The sequence below is a fragment of the Musa acuminata genome, chromosome BXJ2-3 (genome assembly GCF_036884655.1).
Source record: "Musa acuminata AAA Group cultivar baxijiao chromosome BXJ2-3, Cavendish_Baxijiao_AAA, whole genome shotgun sequence".
In the NCBI taxonomy this organism is placed as follows: Eukaryota; Viridiplantae; Streptophyta; class Magnoliopsida; order Zingiberales; family Musaceae; genus Musa; species Musa acuminata.
The window spans coordinates 38,552,978-38,576,369 of record NC_088340.1 but is presented as its reverse complement, the minus strand read 5'-3'; the positions used below and the strand labels follow the sequence as shown (position 1 = coordinate 38,576,369).

The 23,392-nt window shown below is 35.5% G+C and overlaps 1 protein-coding gene across 3 annotated transcripts in view; it reads left to right on the top strand.

Moving 5' to 3' along the window:
- The window catches only part of LOC103979036 (BEACH domain-containing protein B), a 54,695-nt gene that overhangs the window by 24,761 nt on the left and 6,542 nt on the right, over positions 1-23,392 (top strand). Inside the window, exons 11-36 of one of the 3 annotated variants that reach the window (XM_065100606.1) lie at positions 103-564; positions 647-805; positions 943-1,083; positions 5,048-5,203; positions 5,366-5,407; positions 5,496-5,840; positions 9,491-9,664; positions 10,516-10,676; positions 10,790-11,099; positions 11,188-11,614; positions 11,708-12,041; positions 12,144-12,332; positions 15,732-15,993; positions 16,118-16,321; positions 16,387-16,608; positions 16,694-16,870; positions 17,006-17,124; positions 19,666-20,124; positions 20,270-20,483; positions 20,714-20,935; positions 21,029-21,499; positions 21,580-21,912; positions 22,015-22,467; positions 22,574-22,620; positions 22,696-22,789; positions 22,956-23,162. In XM_065100606.1, coding sequence (XP_064956678.1) covers positions 103-564; positions 647-805; positions 943-1,083; positions 5,048-5,203; positions 5,366-5,407; positions 5,496-5,840; positions 9,491-9,664; positions 10,516-10,676; positions 10,790-11,099; positions 11,188-11,614; positions 11,708-12,041; positions 12,144-12,332; positions 15,732-15,993; positions 16,118-16,321; positions 16,387-16,608; positions 16,694-16,870; positions 17,006-17,124; positions 19,666-20,124; positions 20,270-20,483; positions 20,714-20,935; positions 21,029-21,499; positions 21,580-21,912; positions 22,015-22,467; positions 22,574-22,620; positions 22,696-22,789; positions 22,956-23,162 — 6,384 coding nt within the window. Of the gene's footprint in view, positions 1-102; positions 565-646; positions 806-933; positions 1,084-5,047; positions 5,204-5,365; positions 5,408-5,495; positions 5,841-9,490; positions 9,665-10,515; positions 10,677-10,789; positions 11,100-11,187; positions 11,615-11,707; positions 12,042-12,143; positions 12,333-15,731; positions 15,994-16,117; positions 16,322-16,386; positions 16,609-16,693; positions 16,871-17,005; positions 17,125-19,665; positions 20,125-20,269; positions 20,484-20,713; positions 20,936-21,028; positions 21,500-21,579; positions 21,913-22,014; positions 22,468-22,573; positions 22,621-22,695; positions 22,790-22,955; positions 23,163-23,392 lie in introns of all 3 variants that reach the window. The other 2 variants (XM_009395046.3, XM_065100607.1) reach the window with 2 other exon arrangements.

The following is a 23,392-nucleotide window of genomic DNA, read 5'->3' as shown; positions in this document are numbered from 1 at the left end:
CATTTAATAAAACATTTTCATTCTTTTTCAGACCTTCATTCATAAGTTTTGATATGGTTTTCTTTCTTTTAATATGTATTCTTTTCCTTATTCTGGTTGCAGCCAGAATGCTCTGTGCTGTTAGAGACACTTGAGAAGTCAGCTTGTAATCCTGAAATTGCCAGTATTCTCTTGAAGAGCCTGCTTAGAATTCTACAGCTTGCAGTCGAGCAAAGTCTTGCTTCTTTCAAGTCTTTAGATGCAATTGCTAGAGTGCTCAAGGTTGCATGCATTCAAGCGCAAGAACTCAGAAAACTTAAGAACATGGATTATCATGTGGAGGATGACATTAATGGTGTACAAAGTGAACAAAGCAATCAGATGGTTTGTATAGTGCAGCCAGCTGTCTGTTGGGTCAAATGCATGGAGTCTTCGTTTGAGCTTTTCACAGAATATCTTCTTTTGGCAGAGAATGGAAGGAGTTTAGTTTTGCACAATTCCAGCTGTATTGATAGCTTATTTGATCTATTTTGGGAAGAAAATCTTCGCAAGCGTGTGTTGGAGCAAATTCTTGGATTGCTTAAGGTACTTGGATAACTGAGTCTTTTCATGTACCTCAATATACTGTTGGTAGTGGAAGTCTTTATAAACTTAAAATTGTCTCCAGTTGCCTCCATCATCTGCAGAAGGTAATAGGGCTAAGTCACAGCTGTGCTCCAAGTTTCTAGAAACCTTTACTCAAGCAAAGGAGAGAGAAAAGGCTTTTGCGGAGTTGTCAATAGAGCTACTGATTGGCATGAGAGAACTTATTCTGATTGATCAAATGGTGGGCTCTGCTTTGTTAGCTAGCTTGTCAACTTTTTGATTTTAATAGCAGTGAACCATTTTGTTACGTTATATACTTGCATTCATTTAATAAATTTTCTTATGTCCACATTTTCTTTGAACTGTCAGTACTATCAGACATTGTTCCATAGTGGGGAATGCTTTCTTCACATTCTTTCTCTTTTGAATGGTTCGCTTGATGAGAGTATTGGGGAGCAGTTGGTGCTTAATATTCTTCAGACTCTGACCTTGTTGCTTATGGGAAATGATAACTTGAAGGTACTTGTCACCCTTTGTGTTTCGATAGGATATAATCATTTTATTTTGCTAGAGTTAATTGCTAGTGTTTGATAAACTAGCTGATGCATTTAGTATTTTGAGGAGTCATTCTTTGATTAGAATACTAGGAAGTGAGGGTTTGGACATGCAAATTATTATATTTTGTTATTTTCAGACACTTGACTTACAGTTACAATCCTTATCTGACTTTACATTTTGCCAATATTCTCTTTGAGCATCAAGTTTACTGTTTCAGATAAATATCAGTTGATCTACAAGTATAAATCTTTGAGGCAGAACTAATTTTTTTTAAGCAAATCATATCATGGATCTTGATTATGAGAACTTCATTTCATGAAGCTTAAATTAAAGAATAAGCCACTATGGAAGTGACCTGTAAGTATACAGGGCTTTTAATGGATGAAAGGTGAGCAAAATTTTTATGATCACAAGTAATACTGTTGATATAGGCACCTAAAATGTGATATATAGTGGCAGTTTTAAAATCTGACCTTTGCTATTGGGGAATATCATGGTCGATTGGATTGATTTCCTATTGATGAACACTGTGATTATACTAGTTGCTTTGGTGACAACCTTAGGATAGTTAATATAAGTGGATTTTATCCATAATTATGGCAAGAATACGGGTAGAAATTATATCTAGATTACTGTCACATATGCAAGTGGATTTTATTTTAGAGTTTTATAAGATTATGATTACTGACTAGTCAGCTCAAAAAGTAGGGAATGTGAGACATCCTAAAAATGTTGATTCTACATATATCCCTCCAAAACCTTAGTTACTAACAGATTTGTCCTAGCAATTTATCTCTTGCAGTGATCTTTTGTGAAACCATGGTTGAAGTGGATGGATTAAACCTAAGTAGAATACTCCAATTCCAGTTTCTATTCCTGCTTACTTAGACCTTCTCATTCCTCTATCTGCTCTAACCCTCGTATCCCTTTCAGTCCTCAACCCACCTAAGGGGACCCTAGTCCTGCCATTCATCAATCACCTCCTCTTAATCCTTTATTTTTTCTTGTTCCAATATTTATTGCAATGTAATCCTGATCTCACTGATTTCTCATCTCCGCTCCCTCATCTAGCCTTCTCCCTTTGACCCAAACCATTACCAACATCACAATAAGTTTATGAAATGAAATAGATCAAAGTAACCCCCAGTTTTCCCCAATACCCAACCCAACCTAACCCGTGGATTCACCCTAACTAGGTTGGGTTTGATTCATTTCCCAAGGGCCATTTTTGAAAAGGATATACTTTCGTCATTTTACCACTAGCAAAAGATTTCTAATAATCCAAAGGTAGCTAACATTAGGGACATAACTGTTAGTTTTGAAGTTTTGAAAGGATATGCTTGTATATGAAAAGATTTTGTGGTAGATATCCATAATTTTTTGAAGGCTTTGTATGTAAAAAAGCACATTGTTGTTTTTTTAAAATTTTTTTGTTGCTTTACATTTGATGTTAACTTTTGTATTGAGTGCCAAATTATACTCTTTGTACCATAAGTAAAAAAGTGTCTTGACTTTCTAAGATTTTTTTTGAATTATCGATTGTGCCATGGACCTTTAGAACTAAGCTTTTGATTGTTCAGTAATGCCTTTTATGGTTGTGAATAGTAATAAATAACATTTGAGTACACACAATAATCAGGTTATTTTGGACTTTATTATTGCCGATGTTCTCGACTTAATAGGGCTTTTATAGGTCTCCTCACACAATTTATTCTAATTGATTCATCTTGTTTTACTAGGGCCATTGCAAGTCTTATGGACTGTGGTTTTGCTTGGACTGGTACAAAACAAGCTTGTATGTACTGGACTGCTCCAAGTGTGAACCAGCATGTGGACCTCCATTTTGGACAGGCTAGTCTGACCTATTAAAAAAAGAAATTAAACTATTTCACTCATTTGGCTTAGGACTCGTGTTCACGAGTTCTCTTCCCCATAAATGCATAGCCTGCAAGCTGCTAATACCATCAATCGTCGTCGCCTATCACTCACCACCATCGTCGAATTCAAGTACACTTCTCTTTTTATCCTCTTCCTTCTCTTCCTCCACATCCTCCACTTCTTCCTTTCTCCTCTTCCTCCATCGTCTACTTTTCTTCCTTCCTCTCCTTCCTTTCTATTCCTCTACCATCTCCTCTTCTCCCTTCCTCTTCCTTCTTCCTCCATCCTCCATTGCTATTTGTTTGTTCCTCTTCAAGTCTTTGTTATGTACTAGTGTACCATGTGTTGTATAGTGATATCGGTCTAGCCAAGGACCAATATGCATGCTTGGTGCGAGATGACAATCCATGATAGGTCTCCTGAGAATCTAAGTCTATTTTTTTTAGTAATCCCACACATCTATTTTACCAACCTTATCTTGATTATTTGGACTCTTTAAGCATATTCCCTGGCTACCCCACACTTGCCCAAAAAGCATTGCTGGACTTATAAGATGAATCTTTTGTCGCAATTGAGCTATTGGTAAGGATATCCTTAAATTAATATATACTGTTTCTACCACTAACTGAATGAGAACTCCATGGTTGATGGATCAGGAACCTTGATCCTTTGAAGTTGTGTTGATATGGCAGGTTAGTTGAACCAAATCTTGGAACTGCTCTTGTAACATATTATATTGGTAAACCTTGTGGTAATGATGTTTTTAGGTAAGGTTGGAGTGCATTAGAACTGCAACTGCAGCCTCATTAACTTCCTCTTTCCTTTATCCTTTTGACCATAAACAAGGTGCATTGATCCTTGAGCTCTATGACAAATCTTGGGTGGCATGCTTAAAGAGTAGCCGGAACAATCGATTGATCATTGTTGTTGCAACCATCGATTAATGCACTTTTTTCACATTGCTATTATCTCCACAGACCTCACGTAGAGCGGACTATGAGGGAGATGGTGTTTCATCATCGGACTCAGACTTTTGCTCATAGATTGTGTTCAATGGATCATTTGATGTTGCTGCCTTCCCTTGCCTCTTTGCATGCCAGTGGACCCTTATAATTGTGACCTGCCACGATGCCTACTAGTCTGGCTTCTGATGTGCGGTCATCATGTCTTGACACAGGGCTTTTCTTGCTCAGCTATCTTTCCTCAGTGATGAAATGAGATGGATGTGGGGTTCTCTTGTTGCAATTTGTTATCACAATTTGTTGCAAATTGTGAGAGAAGCTGAGTTATCACAATTTGTTGCAAATTCAGAGATAATGTGGGCTTGCGTTGATATATAAGACTAGATGAATCTATTAATAGTAACAACTTTAAATATAATGTTTGCACATTGTCTATAATTTATTGGGCTTAAGGGCTTTTGTCCATGTGGTTAGGAGTCTATTCTTTAATTTATTTGCCCAATAGATCTAAGTCTACTGGGTTGGATTGTTAAGAATGCTTTGCTGATATTTGTTCTATTCAAGCTATGTTTGGTTGTATTTTTATTTATCCTTCAGTCTGCCACTAATCAACGCTTGAGCTTTGCATTTTGCATCTGTCACAAAACATTGTAATGTCATATCGCTATCTTTTATGAATTACCACATATTTGGCTGTTTTTTCTTGTATGGATGATACGTCAAGTAGAATCAGACTTGAAATTTCATTGGTTTTCTTATTGTGATTGACCATTTATTAATTCTCATGTATACTGGAATTATAGATCACTAACATTTTTGATTACTTGATATCTTGGTTTAAATTACCAGTCATACCAGTACATACCTGCTGATACTTAGCACTCCAAATATCAGCAATGGTACATATAGTTTGGTTACTTTTGTACCACTCCATACACTTTTTTCATTCTTGCTGATGATACTGAGAGGTACAGGTAGGTCTAATGTGCAGTGTACTGGTTCATTAAATTATACAAAACTGGTATGGGCCCCATGTTTAAATCTTATCTATTTTATATCATTAAATTGTAGCTCAATCATTGCAGGTTTCCTTTAGAGCACTTGTTGGTGTGGGTTATCAGACATTGCAGAGCTTGCTCTTGGATTTTTGCAAGTGGCAACCAAATATAGCTCTTCTGCATGCTCTTCTTGACATGCTTGTAGATGGAAATTTTGACATGGAAGAGAACATAGTAATAAAGGTTTAGCATTTATATGGATCTTTGGCTCATTTCCTTGCTCTTTGTTGTTTCATGTCCATATTTTTCTCTTACTTCGGTGCTGCAGAGGTTGACTACCTCAAGCATCAAAGTGCTCATTAACATGAACTTAGCTCATGTTTTCTTTGCTCCCTTTTGGTGCAGAATGAAGATGTGATTATGTTATTCCTAAATGTTCTGCAGAAGGTTTGCTTATGTCTAACTTTTACCACCATAATGTATTTGTTATTGACAGTCTGTAATGTTTCATAACATCAACAATTCTTCTTGCCAGAGCAGCAATTCGCTGCAGCATTATGGCCTTGATATCTTACAGAATATGCTAAAGGATTCCATCATTAATCGAACTGCATGTTTCAAGGCGGGAGTGCTTGGTTTCCTTCTTGATTGGTTCCGTGAAGAGGACAGAGAGGACATGATAAGCAAGATCGCTGAGTTAATTCAGATCATTGGGGGGCATAGCATATCTGGAAAGGACATAAGAAAAATATTTGCTCTTCTTCGAAGAGAGAAGAGAGAGTCTATACAAAAACATAGGTCCTTGCTTTTGACATCTATTCGCTATATGCTCAAGGAAAAAGGACCCGAGGCTTTCTTTGAGTTCAATGGCTGTGATTCTGTATGTTATGGTGTCACATATATCTTCTTATTCTATTTATGTGCTTTATCTTCTGTTATATATCCATATCTTCTGTTATATGACAATTTTGCCATTTTCATAATCAAGTATCGAATGTCGCAGCAAGCTAGTCTTGCTTGCTTGCTGGGAAACTTGCTTGCTGGGACATTCTAGTCTTGCTTTGTTTTTTATTTTCTTTCCTATCTTTTCTGATCATCCAATTCTGCATTTGAGTAAATTGTGGCAACTAGTAGAAGGATCAATTTTAGTTTCTGAGCTAAGCTGATGACGAAAATTGCTACCCTACATTGTGACAAATCAATGGAAATTATTGCCTTAAACAAACTCAAAATGCATGTGCATACCATGTAAGATGTTTTCTGAAAGAAGCATGATTACTTCGAATTGAAATACACACGGTCTTTTTTGCATAGGACAGAATTGAAGAAGGAATTTAACTACTGATTTCTATGATTGTATTAGATGTACAGCCTTGACTGCACTTGAGGAAGACAAAGATACACCTGCATAGTCCTTGTTTTGGGTACTTGCAATATAAAGAATATGTTATTTTGATGTGGCAATTATCTAAGACAAATTATTGTGATTTAGCTACTGTTTGTATACTAGTTTCAGTTGCTTAAATTCATAAGAAATATTTAAATACTGATAATGGCACCTGGTATATTGTTGGATGCATTGATCAATATGATATTTGCACCTGGGAATGCAATACAAATATAAAAAAGATGTTTAAATCAAGGACTATTGTACCACTCGAAACGATATGGTATGAGCGATACATATCAGTTCGGGCATGTGCTGGTATATGGACCACCCCCGTTTTGGGTGGTCCAGCTAAAATATTAAAAATCAGAAAATTAATGGGGCCGATCTAACTTGGCATTAAAAAAGAAAAGAACCAAATTAGGGCTTGTGAATGCGAGCCTTCATCTTACCTATGACCTTGTTGTTGTTGCCTCATCGCTGCCCCTTACTGCTGCCACCATTCCTTCTTCTCTCCAGGTATGCTCTCACCCCTTCTCCTCCTCTTTTTCCTTTTCTTCCTTTTTCTTCTTTCTCTTCCACCGCTTCTTCCTCCTCCACCCCTTTCTTTTTCTTCCTTCTTTTCTCCTCCTTATTTTTTCTCCTTTGTTCATCTACTGCCCCATCCTCTTCTTCTTCCTCTTTGAAATATCGGTACATACCGATGTATCATGTGTCAGTACACCAATACAAACCAGTACGTACCAGTTTGACAAATCATCGAAACGGGTCCAGTACCTGAAATGACAATCCTTGGTTTAAATATTTCTATTACTGATATATTTCTTTTACCAGTACATTAGCTTGGTATGATTGGTAAATACCACTGTAATTTAAGCCATTCTCATATATTTCCTACTTCATGCAATGAAAATTGTTGTGGCATGTGATATGATATTTTTTCTCTAGAGATTTATGATTTGGACATAAGTGTAAATTTGTTCCATTATGGTGGCATTGGTACATAATGTAGTAAACCATCCTAGATTTTGTTGAATGTTGGGTTGTGTAATATACTAATATGTATTCTTTTGTCATACGTCTTTCTATGCTTTACTGTTTTTTTACATCTGATCGTATGTCAGTCTTATTGATCAATAAAACCCTGCCTATTTTTCACTTAGCATAATGTTCTATATTTTTGTAGTTTTAATGCTTCATAGATTTTTTTTTGCAATGTGTACATGAAGTTCACTTATTTAAAATAGAACTATTGAAAGAAAATGTTGTTGTTATACTTTTTTATTGGATGATAGAAAATGTTAGACCAAATTAATGGAGAAGTGAAAGTGAATATATCTTTTATAGTGCCAACAAGATAATGTGAAAAGTATAAAGAGATACATTTGATGTGAAGTTCTAAGAAATTTGGTACACTATACCATCTGGATTCGTTTGTATGGGGAACATGTTGGGCACGCTAAACAGTTTACAAGTATTATCTGGAGAAAATATGAGGAACCTATAGGAAATTCGTTTTGATGACATTAGGGTTCTATGTAACTGGAAGTGTTCTTACATAGGCTACAAGGCAGGAAATTTGTCTACTGAATGAAGCTTGCAGAACTATCATCTAGCTTATGGTGGTATAAGATTTTTGTTAAAAAATATTTGAAGAGAAAGTGATTCTATTGCTTGCTCATATTCAACAACCACTCAGTGTTCCAAAATAATATTTGGACTGACAGGCTGGACATGACTGAACCATCTATGTACTTAGTTATCTTTGGATTTGGCTGTAGAAAAATGAATATCAATGTGAATTTAGGTGAAGTTGGTAATGGTTCTTAATTAGACTTAAGGAACTTATATCCATTAAGTTTCTTGACCTAATAATATAAGTATCGGCAATTGTAATGCTTATGCTCAAATCAAGCACACTCATGACTAAGCTTATCTGCCTTGTCTATAATATCTGAAAATTTTCAACAGTTTCATTCCTAGCAAAAGGATGTTCCATAGTCAGTTATTACTATTTAACTGGGTGCAGGAAGTGCACCTTCTGTAATTTTGAGATATGACTAGATTCGGTACACATCTGTTCTATTTAATACTTGTTTGGAGATGGTTATGATGAAAATTTCACTGGCTAGATGTATTGTATTATGTATATTCCCCTTGCTGTTGATGAGCTAGCTCGACATATGTCATGACCGTACACATTCCACTCATATTTTGCATGATAATCCATGACATCTACCATTCCATGCTAAACCGATCTGTACCTATAATGTGTACTGACTTAAAGTGCATAATTGTACAAAATGTGCCATTTTCATTGGTGTGGTGCATATTTTTCGGTGTACCAATGCTGGTATTTAGTTATTTATGTGAAATTTATACCCTGTTGAAGATCTTGACCAGAATTAAGAACCTTGCTCAATTGGTCAAGATTTTTTTTTGTACCTTCTATTTTCTTGAATATGTAAATGCTTTGCTTCATGTCAATTTTTGGCCCTTTTTCCAGAATAAAGAAAGTTAGAAGATATATGATTTTTTATTTTTTTTATCTTTCAAAAGGCAGATCTTATGGTCAAAATTTTACTTGTTGGAGGACTGGAGGGAAAGACTCATTAAAGATTGAGTGTGAGGGTGCCATCTGATGGTTATGGGCCCTCTAGTGATTATCAGCTTAACAGAAGTAGTACCAAAAAATTAAAATAAAAAAAAAAGAAAAATGAAATGAAGTTTGTAAGAGATTTTCTTTCCATCAGTTTCAACTATTAATTTCTATATTAAAAAAGATGAAACAGATAAGCCTTGAGCATTACAATGTCTCCTGTCCAGTCAGTGCTGTCATGTTTCTTACAAAATCAGTGAGATGCATGAGTTGGTGCATGTATCAGAACTTAATACTTGGTCAAAATATGTGATGGTAATGCTGCTTTATGATTTGGATGATGTGGTTCTTTCTCCATTTTATTCCTTGGATTCTGCCATTGCCAGTGAACTGTGCTATTTTTATGATATCTTTGCTTCATGGAAATTATTAAGATTTCTGTGTTAATGAACTGATTTTTTTATATATGTTCTGAAATGCATTTTGTTCTATCTTTCATCACAGTTCCTATAATTAATATGTGATGTTTCTTGTTGCTTGGCAGGGAATTGTAGTAAAATCTCCAGTGCAGTGGCCAAACAACAAAGGTTTTTCCTTCTCATGCTGGCTAAGGTTAGAGGATATCCCTGAGAATGGTATAATGGGCCTTTTTTCTTTTTTCACTGACACTGGAAAGGGTTGTCTTGCAATGGTTGCCAAGGACATGCTGATTTTTGAGGTACATATGGAATGATCCATATCTTTTGATTTTTTTAATGTAATTTTTCGGTTACTAGTATGGCAGTTTATCAAATAGTGTGTATTTCAAATATTGTAGGTTGCAACTACTTGTATACTCAGACAAGAAGTGGCAATTTTGTGGAAGAAAAAACTTTACCATTCTGCATGCCAGCTATCTAATGAAATATATGCAGACACATAGTTGTAGTTACAAAAAAATATATGGTATGAAATATGCAATTAAAAATGATGTATCATTTACAAATGAAGGATACATGACAACTAGAGCTAAATTAATGTGTTCTGATATATGGTATGAAATATGCAGACACATAGTTGTAGTTACAAAAAATATATGGTATGAAATATGCACTTAAAAATGATATATCATTTACAAATGAAGGATACATGACAACTAGAGCTAAATTAATGTGTTCTGATATAATATTTGAGGATGAAATATTTCTTTAATGTTGTCAGATGATAAATGATAACTAGATTTTCTTTCTACTGCTATGCCGGTGTAATTTGTGCAGGATATCTTGTTTCTGAAGAATTTTATTCCATTTTTATTTCGTTGTTATCTTGTAACGTATCATTTCTATGGCAACCACATTTAGATTTTAACTGCTTCAGGAGAGCATTTATTGAGTTCATGTCATGAAGTTCTGCTACCTTTGTTATTAGAATTCTAACATCTATAGTTGCTTTTGTGATGCCAAACTTTGCCTAGTTTCTTATGTTTTCTGAGTAATTTATGTATGTTATGTAATATTCTCTAAGGTATTGTTTTGACATAAGACTTTTCTTCTATAACATTGACCTGATAAATCCACATATCTCTCGCAGTCCATCAACCAAAAACGGCAGTGTGTTCTGTTGCCTCTCAACCTTCTTCCAAGAAAGTGGCAATTTCTCTGCATTACTCATAGCATAGGCAGGGCATTTTCTGGGGGAAGCCAGCTAAGGTGTTATGTTGATGGAAATCTGATATCCTCTGAAAAATGCAGGTGGGGTCATTCCATGAGTGGTACTCTATTTTTCATAGATACATATATAGTTTCTCCTTATTTTACGATGAATAGCTTTTTACTGATAGAAATGATTGGTCACTATATTTCAGATACGCAAAAGTTAGTGAGGTTATGTCTCGATGTACTATAGGAGCAGAACTCAAACCTACCAATGAAGAGCCCTATCCATTTAATTTCGGGACGATATATCCTTTTCTGGGTCAACTTGGTCCTCTTTATGTCTTCAGTGATGCTCTTTCTTCTGAGCAAATAAAAGGTCTATACTGCCTAGGACCAAGTTACATGTATTCATTCCTTGGTGATGGAGTGCTGCTTGACTCTCAAAATTCACTTTATGGTGGAATCCTAGATGCCAAAGATGGCCTGTCATCAAAAGTCATTTTTGGTTTAAATGCACAGGTTAATATTTCTAGCGTCAAGTTTTCAGAAATATGTTATCTTATTATGTGACAACATGAAGTTAAACATTGACTTGTTTTCTTTGCAGGCTAGTGATGGTCGGATTTTATTTAATGTTTCATCAATGCTGGAGAATTCTGATAAGAATGCTTTTGAGGCTGTAATTATGAGTGGGACAAAGTTATGCTCCCGTCGCTTGCTTCAAGAGATTATTTATTGTGTTGGTGGTGTTTCTGTGTTTTTTCCTCTTTTGACTCAGTTTGATAGGTCTGAGTTAGATAATGGACAACTTGACTATGCATCAATTGGGTCCATTATGAGTGATAAGCTTGCTGCTGAAGTCATTGAGCTCATTGCTTCCATATTAGATGGAAATGCATCAAATCAGCAGCAGATGCATCTTCTTTCTGGGTTCTCTATTCTTGGATTCTTGCTGCAATCTGTTCCACCTATGCAACTAAATCTTGAAACTCTTTCGGCATTGAAATATATGTTCTATGTCTTGAGAAACACTGGTAAATAGCTTTGTTTTGTTCCCAAATTGTGTTTATGATTTTCTCTCTTTTACATCTTTGATCTGTGTATGAACTTATTCCCCATTTGCTCAGGCATGTCTGAAACACTAATAAGAGATGCTATATTGCCAATTTACTTGAATCCACTTATCTGGGTGTTTGCAAGTTATGAAGTGCAACGTGATATATATATGTTTCTTATTCAGTATTTTGAAAGCGACCGAAGCCTATTGCCAGCATTGTGTGGGCTCCCTCGAATAATTGATATGATATGCCATTTTTATTGGGATAAAGCTGGTCGATCTGCTATTGGGAACAAGCCACTTTTGCATCCAATAACGAAAGAAGTGATTGGAGAACGACCATGCCTGGAAGATGTTCGGAAGATTCGTCTGCTTTTACTAAGCCTTGCAGAAATGAGTTTGAGGTAGATATTGTATTTTTCATACTGTTCGCATTGTCAGTTTTTATATACATCCTTTTTGACATGCTTCTCATCACATTTAACAAGAAAGGTGTGGGTTTGCAGGAAAAAGATTTTGCACCATGATATAAAGGCTCTTATTGCCTTTTTTGAGAAAAGTAATGATATGGTATGCATCGAGGATGTATTGCACATGGTCATTCGTTCTCTCTCTCATAAGCCATTGCTAGTGTCTTTTTCGGAGCAGGCCAATTTGCTTGGTGGCTGTCATATTTTTATTAATCTTCTTCAGAGGTCAGAATCCTTTTTACTATCCTTGAAAATGTTAGGTTTTTTGTTCTCAAACTGATCTTGACTAAATTATCTAATGTATGTTGGACTTGTGATAAGCTACAATAATAGCTAGTGACTTATGTGGTACTTGTCCTCAATGCAGTACTGTTTGTGGTGCCGACACAAGTGTCAGCAATGCAAGAAAGTAGATGCCTCTTTTAGGTTGAAGCTCTATATGCTCAATCAAAGTCCTTAGTTTAGGTTTTGGATATTTAAGATCACTCACCAGTTGAAAACATGAACATGTACCTGTTTGGTTCTTAGTCTTCCTAAGATCACTCATGTTAAAAAACTGAACCAGTTCAAACTCAAAACTAGAGAAAAATGACTTGGTGATATGGTATAGGGGCGGTACTGATGCTTCTTTATTGCTTCAATAAGTAATGAGGCAGAAAACCTTGAAATACACATTATAAGGAGTTGGTTACTGGAAATGCTAAATGTCTACAGTGGTAACCAACTAAACTGTGATTAGTTTGGGGTATTACCACCCTTTATAAATACATATTGCTTTTGTAAGTTTTTAATGTGTTGTTGATTTTGGAAAAGACAATCTTTTATAGTTGTTCATTAATGGAAATGCTATTTGTTTACTAGAACTGATGAGAAGAGAAGGATATGGTAAGTTCTTAAAGAAGACAAAAGTCCCAAATGTAATTTTGATGTGGATATTTGAAGTGTAAATTTAAGTTGGATTAGTCTGCATTTGTGTTAAGGTAGTTATGCATCTATTTGGCGACCTAACTGATTCTTTGGAAAAGTTTTCTAATTACTGTTCTGATATTTGATTGAGAAGACTTTTCTGGATATCTTATTAACACTACTTTTGGTCATCTTCCTTCTGGGGTGCCTCTTTTAGATGCCTTTATTACCTTTTTTGCCATCTACTTTGCTAATATTTTGTCCAAGTGATGGAGCTGATTCATGAGTTCTTGTCAGTGTATACGAGGGTGTTTGTAGATGTTTGTCTTTTAGATTAATGCAATTTGATTGAAGGAGCTTATGTTTGACATTTTCGGTATATATTGCCAATCCATGTTCCAATGGTTCTTAACTTCCATGCATAAAATTATTTTGTAGATGCACTGATTTTGAGCTTGTATAACAGTTCAATCTAAACACTTCTTTTTGTGCTTATTATTTTTAATTTCAAGCTTCATGAGCTTAGAAGCTCTTGTAAAGTTTTAAAATGCAAGTTGTGGATGGTACTACATGCAGACTAAATCTTTTACTACATTTTGATATGTTATAGAGTTCATCTTTCCTTATTCTGTTCTTTTTTTCCTATTGATTATTTCTAGCTTGTTTTATCTTTCTGAGTGAGCTTGTACCCTTATCTTGTGTTGCATGGGCCAAATCTTTTTGTGGCCAGAGTTTGAAGTTGAACCTTATTAAAAATTTACCTGCCTGTGTGGCGAACGAGTTGAGGAGTCTAGACCATGTAGGATGCCCCATTCATTTGGTGGAATAACTAAGAAAGTCATATACGAGGGATGCGAGTCAAGTAACAAAACTTTTTCACTCTTCCACTTTATGCTCTAATGTGAAACTCCTTGTGCAGTGGGCATGTGGTGCCAATTAATTGGTTTCAGCAGTATTACCTGATCTTTTTGGCTGAGTCAGCTCTCTTTAGTGAATTATTACTGTACAGACTAAGTGCTATCATTTTTTTTATTGTTTTTAATTGAGTTTTTTTAGTTCTTGCTCTACCTCTATAGCATGTATAAAATAGTGGTGCTGGGATGAGAATCTGAAGATTATTTGTGTCAATTGTTAGGAAAGTAGAATTAGAAATATTTAAATTTGCTAACTCTTGCAACCATTGACCAATTTTTGTTCATCGTTTTTATTCAGAAAAACACTAGGACATCCTTTAAACTGGATTGTAGACCCTTGTTTTGTTTGATTTCTTTTTCCAAATGAGATTTCAATGTCTGTAAATAACTAAAACTAATTGGTAAAATCTGAACGATTAGCACTATTTGGTGATGCAAATGCTGATAGAAATGAAGGCAGTGAAGAATGAGAGAAGTAGAAGACTGTGTAAGATAAGAATGAGACTAGAAGCAGGATGAAACACTCAGGATGGAGAAAAGGGATAATCAAGGTTACATGGCATTAAGAAAAGTTCTATTTTTCATCAATAGAAGCATCTTAACATTTTAAGTTACAAGACCGAGAATTTAACCTTTATTATAATATACAGTACTTAAGCCATAAGTAAAAGGATGAGATAGAATTTTGGTCTATTAATGATCTATTATTCTATTAAATCTTTATCATACTGAGAATCCTCCCTAAACTTGACCTCTAAATATAATGCAATCAACTATGGTTCACCATACTAGTAGTCTATACCGGTGTACCAATTGACTGTCGGTACGGTATGTATTGAATCATACCAATGTATTGACACATGATATGGTGAGATGTACCAACAAACCAGTATATACAGCCCATATTGGTCCCTTATCGGATTTGTTTGTACTGCCCTTATCGGACGGCAAGGTTCATCATACCGTAGTATACCACTTGGTATGAGTGGTATATTGCCATTCCGACAGGGGACCGGTATTGGCGATACATATCGGTCTATCGATACGTCCCAACGTACCATGTGTTGATCTATCGGTACATACCGCACCGATGGTTGGTCAGTATACTGGTATGGACTGATAACACGAACCATGTTGGGCGGTATGTCGTGGTACGGCAAACCTTGCAATCAATTACCTTTTTGGACTTTTGAAAGACTAGCTAGCTTAAACTAATACAAATAAATTCATATCTCATGAAAACACCCTTCCTAATATATGACTAAGATCTGGATGGAAAATCCATAGAAAATGTGAAAAAACAAACATTTTGATTTGTTATGATTTTATTAAAGAGTACAAAAAGCAATTGAAAATAATCTCACCTTAACCCCTAAGTTTAATATAATAAAACTCTACTGTATCCCCGAACCATGGTTGCAGCATCTAGTCTTTCAAATGCAATGAAACAAAAATGTACTGACAACTAATATTCGTCCCTTTAACTGCCTGATTGTTGTGGACTATTTATTTGTTGATTGGGTGGTTCTTCCTGGTTTACTCTTTATGTTTTTTTTTTTCTTCTGCAACTTTAAGTATGCATGCACCTATTAAAGTCGAAAGAATTACTGGTGTTTACCATCAAATGGGCTGCTTATGATCTTCCAAACTGCCCGCCAACATGTATGAATACAAAAAGGATAGAAGCAAGATTGGTGGGTTATAAGATTTTTTGCTTCTTTTGTGCTTTGTCATTGGCATGATTAATAAATTCCCAATTCTTCATGTAGTTATAGTGATGTCCTTTCTTTACTTGACACCTCAGGGAATTGGAGCCTATCAGGCTGCTGGGCTTGCAGTTTCTAGGGAAGTTGTTGGTTGGACTTCCCTCAGAGAAAAAGGGAATGAAATTCTTTAGCCTCTCTGTTGGACGATCTAAATACATTTCTGAAAATTTCAGAAAAGGAGGAACCATGCCAGAACCGATATTTTCTGCAATGGCAGAGAGACTGTTCAAATTTCCACTCTCTGACCATCTTTGTGCTACATTATTTGACGTCCTTCTTGGTGGTGCTAGTCCTAAACAGGTAATACCATGTAATATGGAGAAAAATTTTAGACAGTTGCTTACTTAGCTGGCTAATGTCACATCGATCTTATCATGATTCAATAATAAATATAAAATTTATTTTTTGTTGAGTCCTTCTTCAGGTCTTGCAGAAACACAGTCATCTTGATGCACAGAGAAATAAGAAGTCCTCTATGGGTCTCTCTTCTCATTTTCTCCTTCCTCAGATTTTAGTCTGCATCTTTAAATATCTGGAAACCTGCAAGGATTCCTCAACTCGGGTGAAAATCTTAGGAGATTTACTGAATCTGCTTGACTCAAATCCTTCGAATATTGAAGATTTAATGGTACTATTTAAAGTTTTTTTTATTTCATATCTTGAATGTCTTGTAATTCGATAATGCTTTTACAGGAATATGGTTGGACCTCTTGGTTAGAGACATCTGTCAGGCTTGATGTGTTTAAGAACTATGAAACGGAGTCAAAAACTAAAGCTGATAGTTTGAATTTTGATGAGCTAATTCTTGTGAAGAATTTGTACTGTGTTGTTCTTTCTCATTGTTTGTTTTCAGTAAAGGGTGGTTGGCAGCAACTAGAGGAGACAATAAATTTCCTGTTATTGAACTTGGAACAGGTATGTTAAATCGTCTGCGACAAATATTGCAATAGTATTCTTCAGTTTCTGCTTGTTGAATCACAAGTCTGGTTTGCATCTACAGGAGGAACTATCCCATTCACGTTTTCTTCGTGATATCTATGAAGATCTAATTGGAAGTCTTGTTGAAATTTCTTTGGAGGAGAACATTTTTACTTCACAGCCATGTCGGGACAATACACTGTATCTTCTAAAGCTTATCAATGAGTTGGTAATCATTGAAAGTGGTGATAAACTTCTGGTATGTCATTTATAGATGTTCATGGAAAAGTTAATGTCTAATTATTTTGAAGTTGTTTCTTCTTATGTTTTGTACATCGAATAATTTAATATGATATTCTTATATCAGAATCCATGCCTCTTTCTTTCTTTGCAGCTTCCAATTCTTGGAATCTCTTCAGATTATTCTTCTGATGGACTGCAACCAGATAACCAGAAGGACATCAACTTTGCAGTTAGTGAGTTACTGAATCTTGAAGCTGATCAACTTCCTAGGTAAGACTTCTGTTTAAAGAAGATATTATTTCTTCTAAATCACAATGTTCTAGAAATTGGGTTTGGGAACAGGATCAGTCATTCAAAATATGAAAAAAAGAGCGATCTGGATTTGTCAGATTAGATGATAGTCCAAGTTTTACCGTACCATCATATACCGCTAGGTACGGGCGATACATATTAGTTCGACAGGGGACTGGTATGGACAGTACATACTTGTCTATCATTATGTCCTATCGTACTGTGTGTTGGTATGTCGGTATGGATCGATATATACCATATTGATAGCTGGCCGGTACATCGATATGAATCGATAAGGCGAACTATGGATGATACAAATCATAAAATCGGATTTCAACAAAAAGATTTTATTATTTGGTTTAACTTTTCAAATTATTGATTAATGTAGAGATAAAAACTTAAATTTGGAATTTATGGCAACATTTTGATTTTTTTTATTGCTCTTATGAATCTTGATATGATTTATATGCAATATTTAAATTTTAAATGTGTACTATTTGATGAGTTTATCATATTATATCAATCTTCTATCTGTCACTTATGATTACAAAAATATCAAATATCATGTGCAGTTTTGTAATATGTATTTGCCACTTACTATTTTCATTATGTTATATATGCTATTGTAATTTGTATATTTTTGTACATATTATACTATGACAGTATAACTAATCCTCAATATGATTAGTCAATGTGGATTGCAATATGCTGATTTTTAGGAACATGCTTATTCTTTTAATCTTTTTAACCATAAGATGACTAAAATGATGTGTGCGGGTAGTTTGGCTGTGTTTTTCTTATTAATATGTATAAATAAATATTAGCAGTCCATGGACAATATAATTCCGGACTGCTGAAGCAATCCTTATTAATCTGGTTACGCAATTCTTAATTCATCAATCTGGTCAACCAAGTAATTTTGTTACATGATGCAAGTTGATGCTAGTTAATCCTCATTATACAATTCCTGGGACAAAAAACCTTTAAGCTTATTTTAGAAAACTTGGATTGGAACAGCTTGTTATTCTTATACAAAGTTCATATTGTATGTTGTCTTAGTGAACTGTCTTTTGGTGATTTAGTGTCTCTTGAAAACAAAATTTTGAGACAGATCTTTCTATTGATCTCAGAAATTTGTTCGTTGAAAGAACAACAATTTATAACCTTCAGTTCAGTGATAGTCAAGATTCTGTCATTGTGTAGTGGGGCATATGTAGACAGCTGTCTTGTTACATCTGTTGAGCTAGTTCGCACTAGCCTAAAACTAAAATCGGCGTAGCCATGTGCCACCACTGAACTGAAGTTCATATTCTTATACAAAGTTCATATTGTATGTTGTCTTAGTGAACTGTCTTTTGGTGATTTAGTGTCTCTTGAAAACAAAATTTTGAGACAGTTCTTTCTATTGATCTCAGAAATTTGTTCGTTGAAAGAACAACAATTTATAACCTTCAGTACAGTGATAGTCAAGATTCTGTCATTGTGTAGTGGGGCATATGTAGATAACTGTCTTGTTACATCTGTTGAGCTAGTTCGCACTAGCCTAAAACTAAAATCGGCGTAGCTATGTGCCACCACTGAACTGAAGTTCATATTCTTATACAAAGTTCATATTGTATGTTGTCTTAGTGAACTGTCTTTTGGTGATTTAGTGTCTCTTGAAAACAAAATTTTGAGACGGTTCTTTCTATTGATCTCAGAAATTTGTTCGTTGAAAGAACAACAATTTATAACCTTCAGTTCAGTGATAGTCAAGATTCTGTCATTGTGTAGTGGGGCATATATAGATAACTGTCTTGTTACATCTGTTGAGCTAGTTCGCACTAGCCTAAAACTAAAATCGGCGTAGCCATGTGCCACCACCCCATCAGCATGGCTCAGCTAATTTTGCTGGGCTAGGTTAGAACTAGCCATGTCCTGGTTCCTGGCAACCAATTAATTATTTGGAATTTTGGATGGCTAGCTAATTTTTCTGGGCTAGGTCTAACCAGATAAGTGTTTAGAATTGGTGAGTTGGGTTAGTCAGTATTTAATGCATTGGAAGCTATCAGTCCATAATTTGGTGCATTTGTGGCCACTTTGACTAATTAATTGCTGCTCATAGTTATCCTAATAATTGTGTAAATATGTTCTTTCCTTTTTACCTGTTTCACATTCGCTGGGATACAATGTAGACCCAGTCACCCAATTTACCAGTTGACTAAAAATTACAATTACCTAGTGATCAGTCTTTTCATGTCACTAACTAAAACGATGAATGTCTTTCTTGCCTTTCGATTCCACAGTTGATGCTCACTGTAACCTTTGACATAAACAGAATTGAAAAGCATTGACTTGCTATGACTCTCATTTACCTCATTGTACCTTGAAGCATGGTTCACCTTACCGGTCTGTACCAGTGTACTGACTAACTGTCGGTACGGTATGTACCGAACCATACTGATGTACTGATGTATCATTTCTTCTTTTTGTTCTTATGGACGTCTATATTATTGTTTATTTTGTTCATGCAATTTTCAGAGTTTCATGGAATTTTAAATCTATTGCTGTGGAAGATGATAAGGCAAATGATGGATGGTGGGATTTATATGATAAAACATGGATTCTTATTGGTGCATTGAATGGAAAAGGGCCAAGCAAGATGCCAAAAGCTTCAAATACGGGTGGCCCATCTTTTGGCCAAAGAGCACGTGGATTGGTAGAGTCCTTGAACATTCCTGCTGCAGAAATGGCTGCTGTAGTTGTTTCTGGTGGAATTACTAATGCATTGGGTGGAAAGACGAACAAATATATCGACAAAGCAATGCTTTTAAGGGGAGAGAAGTGCCCAAGAGTTATCTTTCATCTTGTGATCCTTTACCTTTGCAAAGCTGATCTGGAAAGTGCCTCAAGATGTGTCCAGCAGTTCATTTCTCTACTTCCACTTCTTCTTACTTCTGATGATGATCAGAGCAAGAATAGGCTGCATTTTTATATTTGGTAACTTTCTGTTAACGTTTTTGGGAGTATCTGTTGAATTTAATATATGATTCATCTAATATGTTAATGGGTGTACCTCAAAATGCATTTTATTCTTGCAAAACTCTTAGGAAGGTATCTTTATTATTCAATTTGTTGAAAACAGGTCTTTGGTTACGATGAGGTCTAAGTATGGTATGCTGGATGACGGGGCACGTTTTCATGTTATAACACACTTGATTCTAGAAATTGTCAACTTTGGAAAATTTATGCTTGCCACTAGTATCATGGGTAGGGATGATCCAGTTGAGGTATGTGGCAGCTCAAAGGAAGCTGGATTCATTCTTGGTCTAATTCAAAGGGATCGAGTTCTCGCTGCGGTATGTAATAGATTCTTCTTTTTGTATCATCAAGTCTTTTGCCCATCAGTTAAATGTGGGTTGAGGCAATTTTAGTTTATGATATGCACATGAAAAGCCTATTTAAAGCTTCAATGTTTCTGTCATGAATATTGTATTATTTCAATTGGATCATTCCACGAAAGAGACCAAGCTTACTGTGAATAGGCTTTTGATATATGCAGTCATTTAATTTTTTTTTCTTCGTTCAGGCAGTTGACGAGGCAAAATCAGTTAAGTCTGTCAATGCAGATCGCCTAAAGCAGTTGCAGGACCTCCGTGTGAAGCTGGATGAGCACTCTTTAGCGTTGGTAAACCAGCAGAAAACCTTTGATGATGACATTCAGTCTAATGTAAATGCAGTTTTATCTTCGGATGACAACCGAAAAGCTTCTTTCCAGCTTGCATTTGATGAGGAGCAGCAAATTGTTGCTGTAAGCTATTTACTCTTTCATTTTAGGCAATTTCAGATCATTCGGAATATGTCCTCCCTCAATTGATAACTATGATTTCTTAATCTTGAACAGGATAAATGGATCCATATGTACCGTGCTTTGATTGATGAGAGAGGTCCATGGTCTTCACATCCTTTTCCAAATGCTATCATCACACACTGGAAACTTGATAAGACAGAGGATAGCTGGAGGCGTAGGCCCAAACTTAAACGCAATTATAAGTTTGATGAACGCCTTTGTCATCCTCCAACCGCTAAAATTTCTAACGGAGCCAGCCAGCCTGCAAATGAATCCTTTACTGGTACGGGGACGAGTTTTCCTGAACAAATGAAACAATTTCTTTTAAAAGGAGTGCGAGGAATTACTGAAGAAAAATCTCTGGAGACTTGTGATGATGACTTGGCAAGGCTGAATGACTCTGGCCCAAATAATTCTTCAGAAAATCAAATTATAGAATACATCAAAGACCACAGCAGTGAGGTGGATATTGTTCCTGACAAAAAGGAGCCTTCCTCTGGTTCTGTAGAAAGTGATTTGAGCGAGGTATTATTTTTTTCTTTTACATGTAAATTAAGTCTTTGGGTATATGCACCAAGGAATTTATGCATCTTTTTCTTTTATAGGTTCATTTGTCAATCCCCTCTGTGCTTATTACACCAAAGAGAAAATTGGCAGGGCATTTAGCTATCGTGCAGAATGTTCTGCATTTTGCTGGTGAGTTCATAGTTGAAGGTACAGGAGGATCATCTGTTTTTAAAAGTTTCAGAGATACTGGGAACTCAGATTCTAACAAATGTGAACAACCGGGAAGTATACCTAAGCAGAAATGGAATAAAGGTCCTACTCTTGATAACAACCGTGGAAAAGGAACTCCAACTGATAGTGAGGATGTAGATGCTTCTTTACAACACAAAACCAACAAGATCAAACTGCATAGGAGATGGAACCTCTCTGCTGTGTGTATCTCAAAAGCCACATATATATATTTTTTTCTATATACATTTTTAAATTGGTTAATTATTTCATGGGGTTATTTTAACTTTTCCTTGCTCTTGCAGATAAAAGCAGTTCATTGGACTCGCTACTTGCTACAGTATACAGCAATAGAGATCTTTTTTAATGACTCCACAGCGCCTGTTTTTCTCAATTTTGCATCTCAAAAAGATGCCAAACATGTTGGAACATTAGTAGTCTCTCTTAGGAATGAGACCTTGTACCCCAAAGGAAGTTCAAGAGACAAAAATGGAATCATTTCTTTTGTGGATCGGCGTATAGGACTTGAGATGGCTGAAAATGCCAGGGAGAGTTGGAGAAGAAGAGAAATCAGCAACTTTGAATATTTAATGATTCTCAATACTCTTGCTGGCAGATCTTATAATGACTTGACTCAGTATCCTGTTTTTCCTTGGGTGTTGGCTGATTATTCATCTGACAAACTTGATTTCAACAAATCATCTACTTTTAGGGACCTTTCAAAACCAGTTGGTGCCTTGGATTCCAAACGATTTGAGGTTACTTAGTAAAATTATACTTGACTTCACTTTGTTAAATTATATTTGATGTATCTGTGATGGAACATCTAACGGAGTTAATTGAATTGTCTTGTGCATTATGCAGGTTTTTGAAGACAGATATCGTAATTTTTGTGATCCTGATATTCCTAGGTTGTACATTTTGCTTTTTATGTTTTTTCTTTTCTGGCCTTAAAAAGTAATCTAAAATTGGTTTTCTTGTTGCAGCTTTTACTACGGATCACATTATTCTAGTATGGGTATTGTGCTCTATTACTTGCTTAGGTTAGAGCCATTTACAGCTCTGCACCGTAATTTGCAGGTATCATGATCAACTGCTGATCTTTTTTGGATCTTTCCTAGTTCCTTTTGTCCTTTCTATTTCACGTGACCCATATTTGTCCTGCTTGATCTGTTTTTGGTTTTATTGCTGAATATATGATAATTTTTCTTGAGTAATAGTAGTTATGAAAAGTACACTTGGACAGGGTGGAAAGTTTGATCATGCAGACCGTCTTTTTCAAAGCATAGATGGAACATACAGGAATTGCCTATCTAATACAAGTGATGTGAAGGAGCTAATACCTGAATTCTTTTACATGCCCGAATTTCTTGTCAATTTAAATTCTTATCATTTAGGGGTGAAGCAAGATGGTGAACCATTAGGTGATGTAGCTCTCCCACCATGGGCTAAGGTATCAGTTCTTATCAAATGGAATCTGTGATTAGCCATTGTGTTTTTTATTACTCTATTTATTTATGAACTTTATATATTATATGTTATGAAGATCAAAACAAGTTTTCCCTCATTGTAATGTGTTGGAGGTTCACGCTTAATTCTACAAGCAGCTATTCATTTCTTTGATTAATTCCATCCTTGGAGTTTGTCCTTGTAGGAGTAAAAAAAAGTAACTATTTATTTTAG